The following is a 16,929-nucleotide window of genomic DNA, read 5'->3' as shown; positions in this document are numbered from 1 at the left end:
CATTTCATTAAGAGAGAAAAAAAAGAAGAATAGTACAAAGGAGGGAGAAGAATCCCCCTCCCCAAGGGAAACACTAGACCAGAGCAACTAGATTTCCACAGCTAACATGATGTTTCTCTTCTTAAGGACCGCCTAATTCCTCCTAGGTTGGATCACACCAACAACATGAGATTTTGATGAATAGAAACTTTATGCCATATGTGTTTTACAGAACTGAAATTTCTAGAGAAACTTTTTACATGACTACTCTCAGTGGATACTGTATTTATACACAAGCAACCTAGTACAGTAACATGGATCCATTGAGCAATAGAAGACTTTTCAGAGGCATGCAAAAATGGTCACCAAACAGATCTAATTTGGCTGTGTCAATAGTGTCCAGACGACTCAAGTTGTTGATGTTATGAACTAGACAAGTTATGGACTTATGGCCAAAAGTACTACGACTAAAAAGTTACAACAAAGTAAGGAAAGCAATGACAATATAAGTAACCAGGCAGAAAAGACACGACAATAATAATAAGACATTTGTATTGTATCCAATTACAATATTTAGATTATCAGATAATCCACTGTTAATATTTAGATCTTTGCTCTAGTCAGCAATAATATTTAGATTATCAGATAATCCACTGTTAACAGATGCATGCTATATTAAGAGCAAGATACTTTGGCATGATCTTGCAATGCTTGGTCAGTACGCTGTTCTACTATTTGTCCTGCTTGTGCAACTGTGAACCACCTTGGAATTGGAGCGAGACTAGGATTTGATGGGGCTCGCAGAGCTCGTTCTTCACATATTTGTGAAGAGCTCCTATGAATGGTCTGCACGAAAAAGATGAGAAATATGCATAGGCGCTAAGGAATTCCTACAGCTTGGTTATTTGTGCTCATAATTCAAAGACTGTTTGGTTGGCAAGGGTGGCTTTCCTAAACACAATCTAGCCTAGAGCCCTAGACATTTTTTCTGCAATTCCCCACATAGCATTTGGATGCTGATTGCTGAATTTTTGCTCCTATGGGTTCAATGGCAACCCGTAGCCTTCAGGCTAATCCCCCGGCAGAATCCTGATGACAAAATCGAAGCGACTATTCTCTCCCGTATGCAACTACCAACGTGAAAAGCAAACCAAATCATAAACCTTTTACCAAGAACAAGCATTATTTGCCACCACTCTGCTAGTCTAACGACACAGGTGCTTGGCTGCTTGCTACTAGCAATGAACTGGAGCGAGGAGTGTTAGGGTTATCGACCGGAAGTACCTGGAGCCGAAGAGAGCCGGCGCAAACTCGAATCCGTTACCCGGATCTGACTCAAGAACAACCAACAATCTCTGGAAAAGTCGAAGGGAAAAGCAAGGAATCGCGCCGCCGCACGCGGAGACGAGAGGGTTCTGGAAGAGACGGCGTGGCGTGGAATAAACGCGCCGTCTCCGCCGTCACACACGGCCCAGGCCCGTTTCAGGGACTCATCCGATCTGAGCCGCTAGTTTCAGATCAAACGGTGCGCAGTCGTTCCACCGAACCGTCCATGGACTTGCTTGGACACGAGTTGAGACTTGAGACACCTCTGACGCTGAGTACGACTCGCGATTCGCGAACCAGTCCGTTCCTTGCGCGGCCGCAGACGAGAGAAGGGGAGGGATCATGGTGGCGCCGGACGTGAAGGCGGAGACGATGAAGCTGATGGATCAGCGGGGTGGCCTGGAGGCGGAGATGGACGCCATCATCGCCCGCCTCACCGCGCCCGGCGGGCCGGGCATCACCGGCGGTCTCGTCGACGCCGAGGTAGTCTAAGATCAGCAAAACCCTAACCTAAACCCGAAATTTCTTCTCATGTTGTTTGCTTTGGCTTGGTTGGTTTAGGGTTTCCCCAGGTCCGACATCGACATCCCGAACGTGCTCGCCCAGCGCCGGAGGCTCGCTGGTATCCATTGCTGTGCTCGATTTTCGTTGCGACGCATTATCTTACTGTTTAGCTAGCTATATGTTCACTCGTGACAGGGATTATTCAGTCAGCTGTTTAGTTTCTCAACTTATACACATCTTCTAGAATTTGGTGCTTTTTTTTGGGGGGGGGGGGGGGGGGGGGGGGGGGGGGTAATTGATTGAATGGGTTGGTCCAGTAGGCAGTGTATTGAGTTGCTGCGATTCAGTTCTGCTTAACAGTGAACTAGGCAGCCTGTGGCCTGATGATGCAGTCTGGTAGAGTACAAATGCGATGCTCTTGCTGTTGTCCACAGCTGAAAAATTAATAAATTTCTACAAAATGCTAGGATTCTCATACAAATCAGGGTGGGCAATCGGTTTAAACCGATCATTCGGTTCGGTTTGTTCGGTGTTGAAAAACTTCGGTTTGCGCAAAACAACAACCGATCGGTGGACGTCAAAAACAAAAACCGACGTGTTCGGTTTTCGGTTTAATTGGCTCGGTGTTCGGTTTCCCCCGAACATCAGCATATGTCCCTGCCGCTCATCCGCTCCATCGACTCTTGCTCACGTCTCCCCAACAAGCCAAGAACCAATGAAAATTAATACCTGTGTGGGTGTCGCATGCCACCATCGCAGTTCAAAGTGGGTTGGTGCCTGATTTGATGACCAACAGTGCTCGCTGACCATCTTCGCTGCACTTGCATCTTGCCGCGCTGCCTCCCAGGGCACTCAACTCGCACTCGCCCCCTGTGCCTGCGCCATCTGCCGTGCTGGCCGCCGAGGCTGCCACGCGCAGCCGCGCCGCCTAGCTCGCCACGCGCGGCCATGACGACAAGCTTGCCGCTCGTCCGCACTCCACACTCGCTGCTCACACGCACGGCCGCGTCGCATGAGCAGATAGATCGAGATTTGAGACTCGAGAGAAGAACGAAGGAGAAAGAGATAAGGATGAAGGAAAAGGAAAGGAGAGAGGGATGGCAAGACAGGGACACGGTCACAGGAGTCCTTCCTTTTGGCTGCAGGTTCTGGGAGCTTCACGTGATGGGCCTTCTTGGGCCAGGACTGGTGCCGTGCGATTGCGAGCGGCAGGGTGTGCTACAACAGAGTTTGGTTTGATCGGGTGTTCGGTTTTCGTCGCCTGCAAACCGATGCCGAAGCCGAACACCGAAACACTGGAAACATGAAACCGAAACCGAAACCGAAAGACCGAAAAATCGAAAGTTCGGTTCGGTTCGGCTTGGTTCGGTTCGGTTATCGGTTCTCGGTTAAAATATGCCCAGTCTGACATACAAAGGTGGGCGAGGTATAAGCCTATTGGGATAGAAGATAGGGACTAGGTTGTGCTGGACTCATGAGCTTACAGTGTAGAGTAAAAGAAAAGCATCTTTGCTGTTAATTGTATTTATAAATGTGGATTGGTTGTCTTATGTATCTGCTTCAAATACATTTCCTTTTTTTCTTTCCCTCCTTGTTGGTGACTCATGTTGGATTTTATCTATAGACTAAAAGGCTTTGTTGGTATTGTATAATATTATGCTTGCCATGTTTGATGCTTGTTGCAGAATTGCGAAATGATCACAAGGATGTTACAAATAAAATTGATAAAAATCTTGAGATTTTACACTCAGCAAAGTTATCAAGGAATGAGCAATCAACCTCGAGGAGGTCTGGTAAGTATACAAACAGTATCTTATCAAATGACAATGTCATTAACGGTAGCATGCCACAATCTGTTGAGTCATTGCCCAATTTAATCTTCTTAAATACCAAGAATCTAGACTTGATTTGAAATGTAAATAATTTGAGTAGATATGAAGGGCGGGCCTGGTGCAAGCGGTAAAGTCTTACCGCCTGTGACCGGAAGGTCCCGGGTTCGAGTCGCGGTCTCCTCGCATTGCACAGGTGAGGGTAAGGCTTGCCACTGACACCCTTCCCCAGACCCCGCACAGAGCGGGAGCTCTCTGCACTGGGTACGCCTTTTTTTTTATAATTTGAGTAGATATGATCTTTTATGATATTCATTTTTATAGTTCTGCAAATGCCATCAAAATTGTGTCTTGGAGACAATGAAAGTTCAAAACAGTAAGTTTCATGATTGGAGGGAGTTTCTTACTCCTACTTGATTATAACACTGTTTTTTTTTGTGAACGCCACTGTAGCCTGGTTAAAACCTATAATATTCTAATTTCTTATATGCTTAATAATTCTGCAACTTATGGCATCGTCAATAGAAGTATTAACAATATGAGAATGGTTTTGAAGGAGTAAGGGCAGAAATATAGAATAATCAAGCTATAACAATATGTAGAAAAAACCAAGTGATAACAATGATCTTAAATTTTAGTATTTGCAATAGCCATGTTCTTATTATGGTAAAGCTCTGTTTATGCAAAAATGTGTGTTATACCCGAGGCATCCAGTGAACCAAAGATGGCCCAGAGACTTGTTGAACTAAATGCGATTAAAGTTTCTGATCTCTTTGATATTTGATTTCCTGCAGATACAACAAGTCCTTCACACATTGGATCAACTCAAAGTGAACCTATGGAAGAGGACCATGTGACCAAACTTCCTTTTGCCATGATTGATGAAATCACGGATGGTTCTCCTGCTTCTGTGGATGGTTTGCAACTTGGAGATGAGATAGTAAAGTTTGGGAATGTGGAAGCTGGTGACCAATTGCAGGAAAGGCTCATCTCTGAAGCTCTTTCCAATGAGGACAGTCAAGTATCTTTAGTCATCATTCGCCAGGAATCAGCAATGAATTTAACAATTACACCAAGAAAGTGGCATGGAAGAGGACTTTTGGGGTAAGTTTTACTATATCTGGGTAGTGGCATCAATTCTTTTATTACCTTTCTACTCGATATAAATTTCATTGCTGAACAGTCCTTTTGAAGAACTTTATGGATGTGTGTCTTCTAGCTGTGGCTGTTGTGTTTATTTGATTGTTTTGATTGCCATGGTAGGTCTTCCAGTTAGGGCCTGTTTAGATTCCAAAATTTTTTGCGCAGTACCCGTTACATCGAATCTTGCGGCACATGTATGGAGTACTAAATGTAGATGAAAAAAAAACTAATTGCACAGTTGGGTGAGAAATCGTGAGACGAAACTTTTGAACCTAATTAGTCCATAATTAGACACTAACTGCCAAATACAAACGAAAGTGCTACAGTAGCCAAAATCCAAAAATTTTTGGATCTAAACGGGGCCTTAGTCATGTCCACTTGTTTAGAAATCCATATGTGGAAGCTGCAAGTCTTCCAATTTAATGCTCCCAAGTTGATACCAGATAAATGTGACATGTAGACTCCCAAGTATGAGATCGCTAGCTTTAGTGCACTGCAGAATGGTTGTCAGATCTCTGTAGTTTCCTTTTGAATATTCCTTCAAAAATGTAACTTCTCACAAAACTTGTTCGGTTAGATTCTTAAAGAACTTGCAGAGGGATTGGAATAGCACTATAAACTTGGAAGATTAGCAACATTGGACAATGCACACCTGTTACAAGTTGCAACAAGTAGATTTTTTGGGTACTATTTTATCTTAACACTAAAAAACGAGTATTAGTTAGTAATGCTGTAGGATTTGATTGGTAAAGATATATGCTAATCTTGAAAAAATTCATACCAAGCTATAAACTACTAGACCACCGATTAGTAAGACAGCTGCCTCTGCCATGTCTGCTCTTTGTTTGTTTTGCTGTACTTAATTTCGCCATCTGATGCCAATGTCTCAACACCTGGAATCAAAGCAAATGATCGCTAGCTGGCAAGCTTATTTGTTTACTCGTGAACAAACTACAAGATCCTTCTTGTTCCCTTGCTGATGACTTTGTTAACTCCAAGTTGGTTTCTGGTTCTTGCAGGTGCCATTTTCGGATGCTATGAAGAGTCAAACACTCTTCTGCAGAATGAGCTGGTCTATTATGTTTGCACTTGTGGAGACGGCTCTAGCAATGGTATTTCAGCCGCAAAGTGAACTGATTTAACTGAATGTGTGGCATCTCGATATACTAATTGCTTGTATTTAAGCTGTGGAGCGCTTGAAACATACTGGTGTAGCAGGTTGCCTTAACTCTGTTGAGATTTTTTACTTGTACATCGTCAGTATCCATTCTTGTCTGCGCGTATAGCACACCAGCTTTAAAGCTTTCAACGTTATTCCTACGGACAGGACTTTTTGTGGGTTTCAAAAGTTAAAAAAGCGGTATATGCCTATGGGCCAAATATCATCTTCAGGCACAAGGAGTTTGTGTGTTAGCGATGCAATTTCGGTCCATGAGCAGATTAGAGAACAGTTGCTATCACCTTTATACGTTCTGTAGGGATGTTTCAATCACACGCTTGATAATGCCAACTGCCACATGGAAATATATGAGGTCAAACAAAACTTCGCTCGTCTGAAAAAATTTCAACGCGATGCTAGTGGCTGGAGTATGGACAGAAGAAAAAGGGAAAGAAAGCCTGCCATTTGTTTGTCAATATCAGTCGTTGAAAGGCTTTACGTTTCACCTGCTCTCCGTCTTATAAAACACTGCCCAACCAGAGAAAGAACAGAATGCTTACTATATGGGGTAGAATGGATATATATGTATACGTACTACAAGTAGAATAAGTGACAGAAGGAACCTGTCGGATTCTCGGTACCTTTCTACTTGTAGCACGTATACATATATATCCATTCCAAGTTGAGTGTACTTATTTAAAAAAAAATGCCCCAACTTGTGCACATAATAAGGCCACAGCCACCTTAGGCCCCCCAATTATAAGTAGCTGCACCACCAACCGTTCGCCTGAAAAATTCATAGAAAATCCATGGCATCTGTACGGCTACTAGGTAACTAGCTAGGGTATGATATGAGAGTGTGTAGATTCCCTATTATTAAACTCATGTACAGGGTTAAATTAAGGCACCATTTTAAGACGGATGAACTAACTGATGGGAAAAGTTAGCCTAATTGATTCTGCTCCTAGAAGACGAGAAGTAATTGCTTTGACTTGTACTGTTGTTAGGAACCCCGCTTGAAGCTAACTTCGTCTACTGTTGTTTTGTCAAACCATATCATACTCACGCCCTCTATTTGGAGTGCATGAATTTCACGAAAACAGCTACTTCTTGCTTTTTAAATTATAGATCGTTTGGCTTTTTTATATACAATAGCTTTTACTATGTATCTAGATTATCTAACGCATATCTAGACGCATGACAAAAGTTATGTGTCTAGAAGAACCAAAACAACTTATAATTTTGGAACTGCAGCAAGTGCATCACTGGCCCGGTTGCCGCTACCACCGCTAGGGCCCCTAAACCGCCTGTCCGCCATTCTCACCGCCTAGCCTGCCTGCCTCCTCTCGGTTGGCCCCTTCTATAGCCGACAGAGTTGGAGAAGAAAGAGGGAGAGAGGCTCACCGGGACCCTAGCCACCGCCGCTGTCGTCTTCATCTCGGTGGGCACAGATCCAGGAGGAGGAGGAGGAGGAGGAGGAGGAGGCCGCCTACCTCGTCCTGCCACTGCCGTGCCGGAGCTGGGGAAGAAGACGGCGGGCGCAGTCGTGGGCGCGGGCTCGAATCGGACGCGCTAGGAATCATGTGCGGATCTCCCCTAAAACACTCGGTTTGTTTAGCATTTCTTTATTTATTTGGCAACCTTGCATTGTTGCTAGAGGCTAGAGCAGGTGTGAGAGGAAATCATTTTGCATGGGATCATCAGATTGAAAATAAGCCTATGACAAGGAATATCATCAGAGGCTCCTATGGAGCCTATCAGTAGATAATTAACATGCATGAACAGCTCATTCGGTCACCTGTCTTTCGTCAACACTGTTTCAGGGTGCACCAACTCGATCGATCTGCAGTAGCAGCCGGGTCAGGTAAACAACAACATATACAAAACGCACAGGCCATGCATCTCATCGATCACTAACAGAGTCTCCCTGCTTGCACCGTCTGGTACACAGACGTCGTCCGGCCAGGTCGAGTTTTCATCTCCGCTCGATCGTACAAGCATCACTGGTCTCGTCTCGTCTAACACTACTCTCACCGGACGGGCAGCTCGATCGGTTCATTGCACCTGGCGGACGTGCTCCGACCATGCATGGCGTGGTCTCGTCACTTTCGTGCATGGCGCCGGCCGCCGAAAGGATATGGATCTCTCTATGCACGTCTCTGCTGAGTGCTGATGACCTGACGACCTAATCGCGGTCCGGCGCACGGCATGATTAAACTGCGGCATCAAAGGTTTGTATCCCTCCCCATGACGACGACGGTTTCGACGTGGCACCTACCGCGCGCGCGTCCGCAACACATCACCCCTCCTTTTCCGATCCTCCCACGGGCACCTGCACTGCACCTCCCACTCCCACTCCCACTCCCACCCACCGCGGCGCGGCGCGGCCCTATACGCGTACGACGTACCAGTACAATGCACAGGGGCAGCCGCGCCCCCGCCACTCTGCTACTAGCCTGCGACAACACGCTGCGGCCGCTACCGCGCTAGCTACTTAACCGGCTCATCACCTGCTCCCGTCCTTCCGATCGTCTCTCGCTTTCGCTCACGACGCGTCGCCACAAGCTCACTTTACGCGCGCGAACGAGAGAGCCCAGGCACGCCTCCCTAGCTAGTAGCTCGCTCCACACCGCGCCATGTCGGCAGCGGCCGTGGCTCCCCGCGCGCCCGGCGCCGCTCGGAGGCTGTCGTCTCAGTCTCCGAAGCCGCCCGGGGCCAGGGACAACAAGGAGCCTCCTCCCCAGCGCGAGGACGCCGACAAGGCCAAGGACGCTAGGAGGAGGCTGCCGCCGTCGTTGTCGGCCCCGTCCCCGTCCCCGTCCCCGACCAGGGGCGCCGCGGCGTCCATGCTGCTGCGCCGCGCCGCAGGCTCCGGTGGGCGGGGGAGCAGCAGCAGCTACGTGCACCCGTCGTCTTCGCTCAGCGTCTCGTGCGCGTCGGAGGCGTCCACCGAGTCCTTCTGCAGCCGGGCGTCCACGGGCCGGATCGGCCGCCGCCCCGCGGGGCCGCCCGTGGGGGCTCCGCGGCGGAGGGCAGCGGGCTCTGCCGGCCGTCCCTCCGCGCGGCCGGCGGCGACGTCCAGGAAGGTTGCTAGTAGCAGCAGCGTCGTCGTGCCAGGCGTTGCAGCGGCGGCCACTGTTCAGGTGGTGGTGCCGCCGGTTGTGGGCTTGTTGAACGCAGAACCCACCGCGGCGTCAGCGGGGCCGCCGAGGTGCCCCTGGGTTACCCCTAACACTGGTAGGTGGTCAAAACAAATCATGCGCTTTATGGTTATTTTCGGTAAGGTCAAGACAAAATAAGTGCCTATACTAGTAGCTTACTGTATTGTATACAAGACCTACGACAGCATACTACAAGCTTTAGATGACTGCTTTACACACCTTTGTCATGATAGACATAAGACATCTATATTCTTAGATTATTATATCTAGACTAAAAAAATAATACAGTAAGTTATAATAGAGAAAAAAACATACGTACAATGTTACATACACATCTAGATAATGAGAGAGTACATGTTTTTTTTTGAGAAAATGTGACTAGTTTATATTCTAGTGGTATTTCCATAACCATGTGTGCTCTTTCGTGCTTCAATTGCTCTACCTATATATATATTTCGATAAATAAAGCTCTTTGCCGACCTTTCGAAAAAAAATCTCGAAGCGAAGTATTCAGTCAGTTATAACTGGTGTGGGCAGTGCCGCACACAATGTGCTGGTTGAGTTTCCTTAATCTATTTGGTTGAGTATTGATTGGGTACACAACAAATTAAATCCACTTTCTGCTCTTGTCCTTAGCTCCAATTTAGGTGCCTGCTATTTATATCAGTTCTTAAAATATATGTTTGGTGACTGACCAATACCTATGCTGTGTTTGCTACACTAGGATATTCATATTTGGCCGGAAGACTATGATATCTTAGAGTTTAGATAACTCTAACTATATTTTTACGTCGTTTTCATGAAATTATGTCAGTTTCTCAAAAGATTCTATTTCTACTACCTACAATCCGAAGTTAAACCCACTCCGCCATATATAGCCCTTAGATATTTTTCCAGTTTATTTTCTTTATTTCAAAATTGGATTATGATTTATGAGTGCTTCATTCCCCTTGTGATGTTTGCTAAACTATTGTATATAATTGTCATGGTACTTTTAGGATTGAAGACTGAGTTGTTTGTTGCTATAAAACTATTCATATGGAAATTGACACTTGCTAAAACGTTGATGTTTGGCCCTGTCCTTGTCTTTTCTCATAACTAGGAAAAAAACACATTTGATTCTCATTCTTTGTGGGTAATCTCAAAAAAAAAATGTTATTCCATCTTAAGAATTTAGAGATGCTAGACCTTTCCTTGCTCTTCTCTCTCCAAATGTAAATGGCGCCGCTAGAGCCAGCAGGCAGAGGCTATAGTTTCATTAGCATAGGCTTTTCACGTTTTTTTTCTGACGATAAATAAAGCGAGTTGTATTGACTGCTCCTAGGGTAAATAAGTAAATTACATTCACTGGATGACACTATGAGCCTCTTTGGCAGGGCTCCTACGGGGGCTTCAGCTCCGGCTCCTGTAGTAGCTGTGTCAAACGCCTGTTTTGGAAAGGGCTCCGCATGGGGAGCCGGTCAAGAGCCAGAGCCATTTTTTGCCTGCGCAGGAGAAGCCTAAAAAACGAGCTTCGCGCGGCTCCTTGCTGTGGGTTCACATCGTCTAGTGCGAAGGAGCCGTTTTGCCAAACATTTTTTAGAACGGCTTTAGCTCCTCCAGAGGAGCTGCTCCTTCAGAGAAGCCAGAGCCGGAGCCATTTTCAGAGGAGCCAGAGCCCTGCTAAACAGGCCCTATATCTTTGAATACAAGATGTTTTGTGACCATGCAATGCATGATAAGACGCCTCGGCCATCTTGGACAATCGATATACGACGGTTAGATCATATATGACATCACAGTAGATGCTTGGTGGCATAAAAAATACAATAAAAAGATGCACTGAGATGTTTGGTGGGCTGTCGGTTATCGAGCAAGTTGTCAATTTTTTATCTTCTAAAGGGATTCCGTTACACACTAACTACATGATAGAATAGAAGTACTATATTTATGAAAACGTAGTTCATCCAACCCTTTTAAACTTGCAACTGTTTAAACTCTGAAGTATGAACTGAATATAAAGTGGCAATAGTGCCTTTTGCAATTAAACACAGAGTAATCAATCTGCCAAGTTGGCTACTGGATAGAATACAATCAATTTTAGGCGCCCAATGGACAATAAAAAAGTATGATGACCTCTGAATTAATACATGATTAACTGGACCTGAATTTCCAAACTCCATTCCAATTTCACCTAAAAGTGTTACCTCGAAAAGGAAATTCTGCTGATCGAAAAGCATTGTAGTGACCATATGGCGATCTTTTCTTTACAAGGATATATGCTTAATCATTGTTGTTCTCTTAGTTTATGCATAGCTTTACTTTGCATCTTTTATTTAGTACGGTTAGCAACTGGAAGCCATGATTACTATAGATAATTTATGTAGTGCTATGCTTGCAATCTTTTCAATGCTACTAGTTCTTGGAGCTTTTGCTTATTTGTTCCTACTCATCAGTCAGTCCTACCTGCTAGGCTTCTACCTGTGCTACCTTTGTTCACACACCTAATTGCCTCTTCGGCTGGGACCCCTTACTTCCATGAACAAAAACAGATACATCCAGCTCCTAGCCGTCAGGTTTCAGCACTGTGAACAATAAGTTCAAACACTATATATATATTTTCCATTTAGATTAGAAGAATAAAATGCTTAGTATTGATCTTTGTTGGAATAATGAAATGCTTAATTTCCTATCAAATATTCCAATGTAAAGCCATCTAATCTGAAAACCTTTAATAAAGGTATTCAGCCTTCTCCTAGAATTGCCAGTTGCTTTCAGCTGACTGTAAGGAATTCATTGATTTGACCTTGCAACAGATCCCTGCTACGCTGCCTTCCATGACCAAGAGTGGGGAGTTCCAGTACATGACGACAAGTATGCTCTAAACCTGATCAGATCAGCTAATCGTTTTTTTTTTCTGAGATGTATGATCAGCAATGGATTGAAAAGTTACAATTTTTAGTCCTAAACTGCAGGAAACTGTTCGAAATGCTGACTCTGTCTGGTGCACTGGCTGAGATGGCATGGCCTGCAATTCTCAGCAAGAGGGACACCTTCAGGTAATTAAAGCACTCATCACACACAGTGCTCAAGATTTTAACTGCTCACAAAAACACATCTCAGATGTCCGAAATCAAACTCACAAGCAATTACACTCCACAGGGAAGTGTTCATGAACTTTGACCCTCAGTTGGTGGCAAAGCTGAACGAGAAGAAGTTCTTGGCGCCATGCAGCCTTGCTAGCTCCCTGCTGTCGCAACACAGGCTGCGCATAATCATTGAAAACGCACGTGAGTTGCTGAAGGTAAGGTGATCATGCGTGGCATTCTATCCTATCCAATATCCATCTGCTCCGCACCTAAATTTTGATGAGCCGAAACATTATTAGCAATAATTAATATTTGTGCACCCGTAACACTTAATGATCGACCTCTGTTTTTTTTTTCCTGCAATTAATCACATACGCTGCTGCTGACAGGTCATCGACGAGTTCGGATCGTTCGACAGCTACTGCTGGAGCTTCATGAGCAACAAGCCAATGGTTGGCGGATACCGGCACACGCGGGAGGTGCCGCTGCGGACAGCCAAGGCCGACGCCATCAGCCAGGACCTGATGCGGCGGGGGTTCCTCGGCGTCGGGCCGACGGTGGTCTACGCCTTCATGCAGGCGGTCGGCATGGCCAACGACCACCTCGTTACCTGCTACCGCTTCGAGGAGTGCTGCGACATTATTGAATCTTCCGCGGCGCCGTCTGAGGGCTACGACGGTGACAATGGCAAGAAGCCGCCGCCAGTGAGCGACCAGGAGGTGAGTATGCTGTGTGGGCTGGTGCAGTGCGTCACCTTGGAGCCATCGAGAGCTGCCACCGCCGCTGTGATCAGCATCTCATAGCAGGAAACGTACTGCAGTTACCTGCTGGTGCACGAAATGAGTAGGGGGTAGGAGAGTTGATTTGTGTGCTGCTGCTGCATGCATGTGTAGATATTGTTGGCCGTTTGATCGAGGTGTACATGCGGTTGTTGGTTTCTGGTTTGATATATGAGTTTGCTTGAGTTGAGTTGAGTGGGGGGAAAAGATGATGAGTGTATAGGTAGGACAAGAGGTTTAATTTCGAGGATGCATGTGTTCACACATCATGCATTACGTGTTAAACTGAAGGAGTGGTGGAGTACAGATCTTGTAAAGTTGCAAAGATTGTTCTCAACTGATATGTGTAAAACCAGAAAAGTTTCCTCCTCAGATTTTGCTGGATTTCAGATGCGTGACAATAAGGTGGAAAGAGAGACTAGTGTATGTTATTAAACGACGTGATTAAAGCTAAGTCGTTGCGGCGTCATTCTCATCGCTTTAGATGACAAAGGGAAAGCATGGCAATTGAAAACGGGTATCAGGAGCAGGGTTAGGGCGCGTTCTTCAACTCGAGTTGCACCAATCGGTTACGAAAGCAATGATGCTACATATCAATCATCATGAAAGGAACTGAGGAATAAACAAATATTTTTTACATGCACGACAAAGGAAAAATGAGGAGTAACATGTTTTTTTAGTCACTTCTTGTGGGGTATGCCCCCCGGTATCATCATGACAAGACATGGGCCGCACCATCAGAGGTGGTCCGGCCCACAAGATCAAGATGTGCACGGCGCTGCTCGGCGTGCACCGCAAGACATTGTACAGTATCAAATAGGATACTTTATTTGTAACCCTGTCCCTCCAGACTATATAAGGAGAGGCAGGGGTCCCCTAGCGAACACGATCCATCAAGATCTATCTACTACATCTCAATACAATACACCAAAGACACAGGACGTACGGTATTACATCGATCAGACGGCCCGAACCTATCTAAATCGTTGTCTCTGCGCCTTGTGTCATAATCCGGTTCTTGATTACGCGCACCCCCACCGATAAATCTACCATCGCGGGATACCCCTCGGTGGACTGCCGACGATATTCTGTCGACACTTCTCCTATATTTTATAGGTGCCTGAATTTTAAGATGATTTTATGCAACACTCTTGTACTACCAATCAATACAAGAAAATTGTCACTTTTATGATTTGTTATTTGTCTTTGTATCATAACATATCAAATTTGTCATTGTCTACTATAGAAATAATTATAAATTATTAAATTATCCTTGTACCAACACATATAAGATTTTATCAGGTTTGTGATTTTGTCTAAAGTTTTTTGTATTCTTGGAACCAAAATTGCAGGGTGTGTCTACAAAATTGCAATGAACTAAAACTGTAATTTTTTTATTATAAAATATGCAATAACTATCGCCAGAAAGAAAATTGAAATTCAAGCACGAAATTTAGCAAATCCTTTTTTTACATGCACGACAACGTATTCCTTCAGCTACGTGCATCTTAGTAGCGTCAAAGTTTAAAATAGCGGGCTATTGAAAATAGTGGCAACTTTTTTTCAGCAGCTATGCAGCTATAGCGGTGCTATGACAGATAGTATTTTTTATAGAAAATACATGAAAAACACCAGTGATTGATAAAAAAACATGGCAAATATATGAATTTCGATGAACACAAATTTATTTCTATAAGTCTAGGTAACATTACTAAATACCACTGTCTACAACTTGCTTCTCGATTGGGTCCTTTGCCTTATTCTCTCTTTTATGCTTCAGCCTGGAGTTAAATTTTACATACACGAGGTCACTCATCCTGTCATGAAGCAATCTGCTCCTTTTCTTTGAGTGCACCTGTGCAGCCAATTGGAATCACAATAAATCCAAAATAAATATCAATGTTAGGAACTACACTAGTAGTACTGTAGTAGACAATTAAATACTAGTCACTAAATGATTCTTACTCGTTCGAAATCACTTCAATTCCTCTCACAGCCTGAGGAGCGCCTTTGCATCCTGAGGAACTCCAAATCTTCCCGCAACTCAGCGTGATGCAAAGGAATCTTGCTGCAATTCCTCTCACAACTTTCCTCTTACAGCAGGATGCAAAGGAGTCTTGCTGCAAAGGAGCGCTCCAATCTTGTTAGAAATAACTCCAATTCCTCTTACAGCGCCCCCTGTTGGAATAGCACCGCTATTTAAAATGCTAAGCTATGCAACTTAGTGGCGCTATAGCGCGTAATAGCGACGAAAGTTGTCATAGTGGCAAAAATACGAATAGCTTAGCGGCAAGCCTGTCCAACAGCTATAGCGACGCTATAGCCTGCTATTTTTTATAGCGGAAAAAATACGAATAGCTTAGCGGCAAGCCTGTCCAACAGCTGTAGCAGTGCTATAGCCCGCTATTTTTTTCTTTGAGTAGCGTGCGAGGTAATGGTGTGAAATATCTGAAACAAAAACTCAGCACTGAACTAAAACTGTAATTTTATTATAAAATATGCAATAATTGTGGCTCGAAAGAAAACTAAAATTCAAACACCTGAAATTTAGCAAATCCTTTTATTTTTACATGCACGACAACATATTCCTTCAGCTACGTGCATCTTAGGGCGTCTCTAATTATTTCCAAATAGTTAGTCTAGGAAGAATTTTATTGGCTATCAGGGTGAAATAGCTAGCGACTCTCAAATAACAGTCTAGCACGATCTTCTAGAAACAACTCTCTCATAGTTCCAATAACTCTCCACTACAATGTTTTTTTTATTTCTAAGCCCAATCCAGCTAGCTATTTGAAAGTTGGCATTGAGGCCTTAGTAGCATGCGAGCTCTTGGTGTGAAATATCTGAAACAAAAACTCAGCACTTTGATTTGGATTGCATGCAGAAATTATGAAATTATTAATAAATAATTAAAATATTTAAAAAAAAGAAATTGGTTTGAAATCTCGGCGGGACCTCCTTCCTTATCGGTGAGAGACATCCTTCCTTTATGTGCACCATTGGCTATTAAGGAAACATGAATATCTTCACCGTTGGTATCTTTCTGTTGATCACACGCACACATATTTATCTTTGTTCACATTAGAAAAACGTTATACAAAAAATCACATGTTTTAAAAATAATACACAAAAAATCACATGTTTTAAACTTTACACAATAATACATGTTAGCACTCACATGTTAACACATGTAATTTTACACAAATTATTACCAAAAAAATACAACATCATGAATGCATAAACATGTTCCTAAACCTTATGATTATTTTTATTTTTATAAATTTTGTTATTTTTTAGGGTTCAATGCACGCTTAGGATGAATCTCGTCACTCGATTCAGAAGATGTTTAAATGAGCTAGAGATATTTTGCCTTCAGATCATCTTCTCTTTTTTAGGTTGCCTCATCCTCTTAGAATCAATTCCAGTGCATCTTGCACATCTGGAGATAACTTTACTCCTAGTAACTCTCTTAGTTGTTTTCAAAATCTTGATCGGATACTCTGTATAGGTAAGATCCTCCTTCATATGGAGCTTCTCTAAAGGTACATCTTGCTTAGGTACTCGCAAACACTTCTTCAATTGACACATAGAACACATCATGCACCCTTGGAAGGCTCCCAGGTAATTCCATCCGATAAACCACCTCTATTTTTCTTCCAAAATTTGAAAAGGACCAATATACCGGGTGCTAACTTTTCTTTCATATTAAACCTCTAAATACCCCTCATAGGTGACACCCTGACATAAACATAATGTCAGGTTCATGAACCCGGGGTCCCTCGGGGATCGGCTTCCACGCCAAGGTTCGACCCAAGAGTATAAAGCGACAGGCCGGAAGGGTGGCCCAGTCACCGACCGGAAGGTCTGGCCAAAGAGAAGCAGCGCCCGCCCGTCGGCTGCTTCGGCCCACCTCTCCGACCAGAGCGTTCGTTTCGACTCCAGTCGCCACCGGACGGCCTCTCCGATCAGAAGGCCTGGCCC

General features: G+C 44.3%; 2 protein-coding genes across 2 annotated transcripts; both read left to right on the top strand.

Annotated features, from left to right (window-relative positions):
• Positions 1–1,523: 1,523 nt before the first annotated feature.
• Positions 1,524–6,056, top strand: LOC136541955 (uncharacterized). Its single transcript, XM_066534144.1, has 5 exons — positions 1,524–1,788; positions 1,867–1,927; positions 3,495–3,602; positions 4,433–4,742; positions 5,801–6,056. Exons 1-5 carry the CDS (start codon positions 1,648–1,650, stop codon positions 5,820–5,822), a joined length of 642 nt encoding a protein of 213 aa, XP_066390241.1. The 5' UTR covers positions 1,524–1,647; the 3' UTR covers positions 5,823–6,056.
• Positions 6,057–8,480: 2,424 nt separating this feature from the next.
• LOC136546248 (uncharacterized) lies at positions 8,481–13,332 on the top strand. The gene is made up of 5 exons (XM_066538211.1): positions 8,481–9,177; positions 11,897–11,954; positions 12,056–12,139; positions 12,243–12,384; positions 12,559–13,332. The coding sequence occupies exons 1-5, from the start codon at positions 8,577–8,579 to the stop codon at positions 12,970–12,972; spliced, it is 1,299 nt and encodes a 432-aa protein (XP_066394308.1). The 5' UTR covers positions 8,481–8,576; the 3' UTR covers positions 12,973–13,332.
• The last annotated feature ends 3,597 nt before the right edge of the window (positions 13,333–16,929 follow it).

Source organism: Miscanthus floridulus, chromosome 3 (assembly GCF_019320115.1).
Source record: "Miscanthus floridulus cultivar M001 chromosome 3, ASM1932011v1, whole genome shotgun sequence".
Lineage (NCBI taxonomy): Eukaryota > Viridiplantae > Streptophyta > Magnoliopsida > Poales > Poaceae > Miscanthus > Miscanthus floridulus.
This window is presented reverse-complemented; position numbering and strand designations above follow the sequence as displayed.

What these genes read in the sequence shown, in the direction of transcription:
- LOC136541955 (XM_066534144.1), top strand. Translation starts at nt 1,648, where the DNA reads ATGGTGGCGCCGGACGTGAAGGCGGAGACGATGAAGCTGATGGATCAG. An exon ending in GCGGTCTCGTCGACGCCGAG is followed by an intron (nt 1,789 to 1,866) that starts GTAGTCTAAGAT and finishes TGGTTGGTTTAG; the next exon opens with GGTTTCCCCAGGTCCGACAT. An exon ending in ATCAACCTCGAGGAGGTCTG is followed by an intron (nt 3,603 to 4,432) that starts GTAAGTATACAA and finishes GATTTCCTGCAG; the next exon opens with ATACAACAAGTCCTTCACAC.
- LOC136546248 (XM_066538211.1), top strand. Translation starts at nt 8,577, where the DNA reads ATGTCGGCAGCGGCCGTGGCTCCCCGCGCGCCCGGCGCCGCTCGGAGG. An exon ending in GTTCCAGTACATGACGACAA is followed by an intron (nt 11,955 to 12,055) that starts GTATGCTCTAAA and finishes CCTAAACTGCAG; the next exon opens with GAAACTGTTCGAAATGCTGA. An exon ending in AGCAAGAGGGACACCTTCAG is followed by an intron (nt 12,140 to 12,242) that starts GTAATTAAAGCA and finishes TACACTCCACAG; the next exon opens with GGAAGTGTTCATGAACTTTG.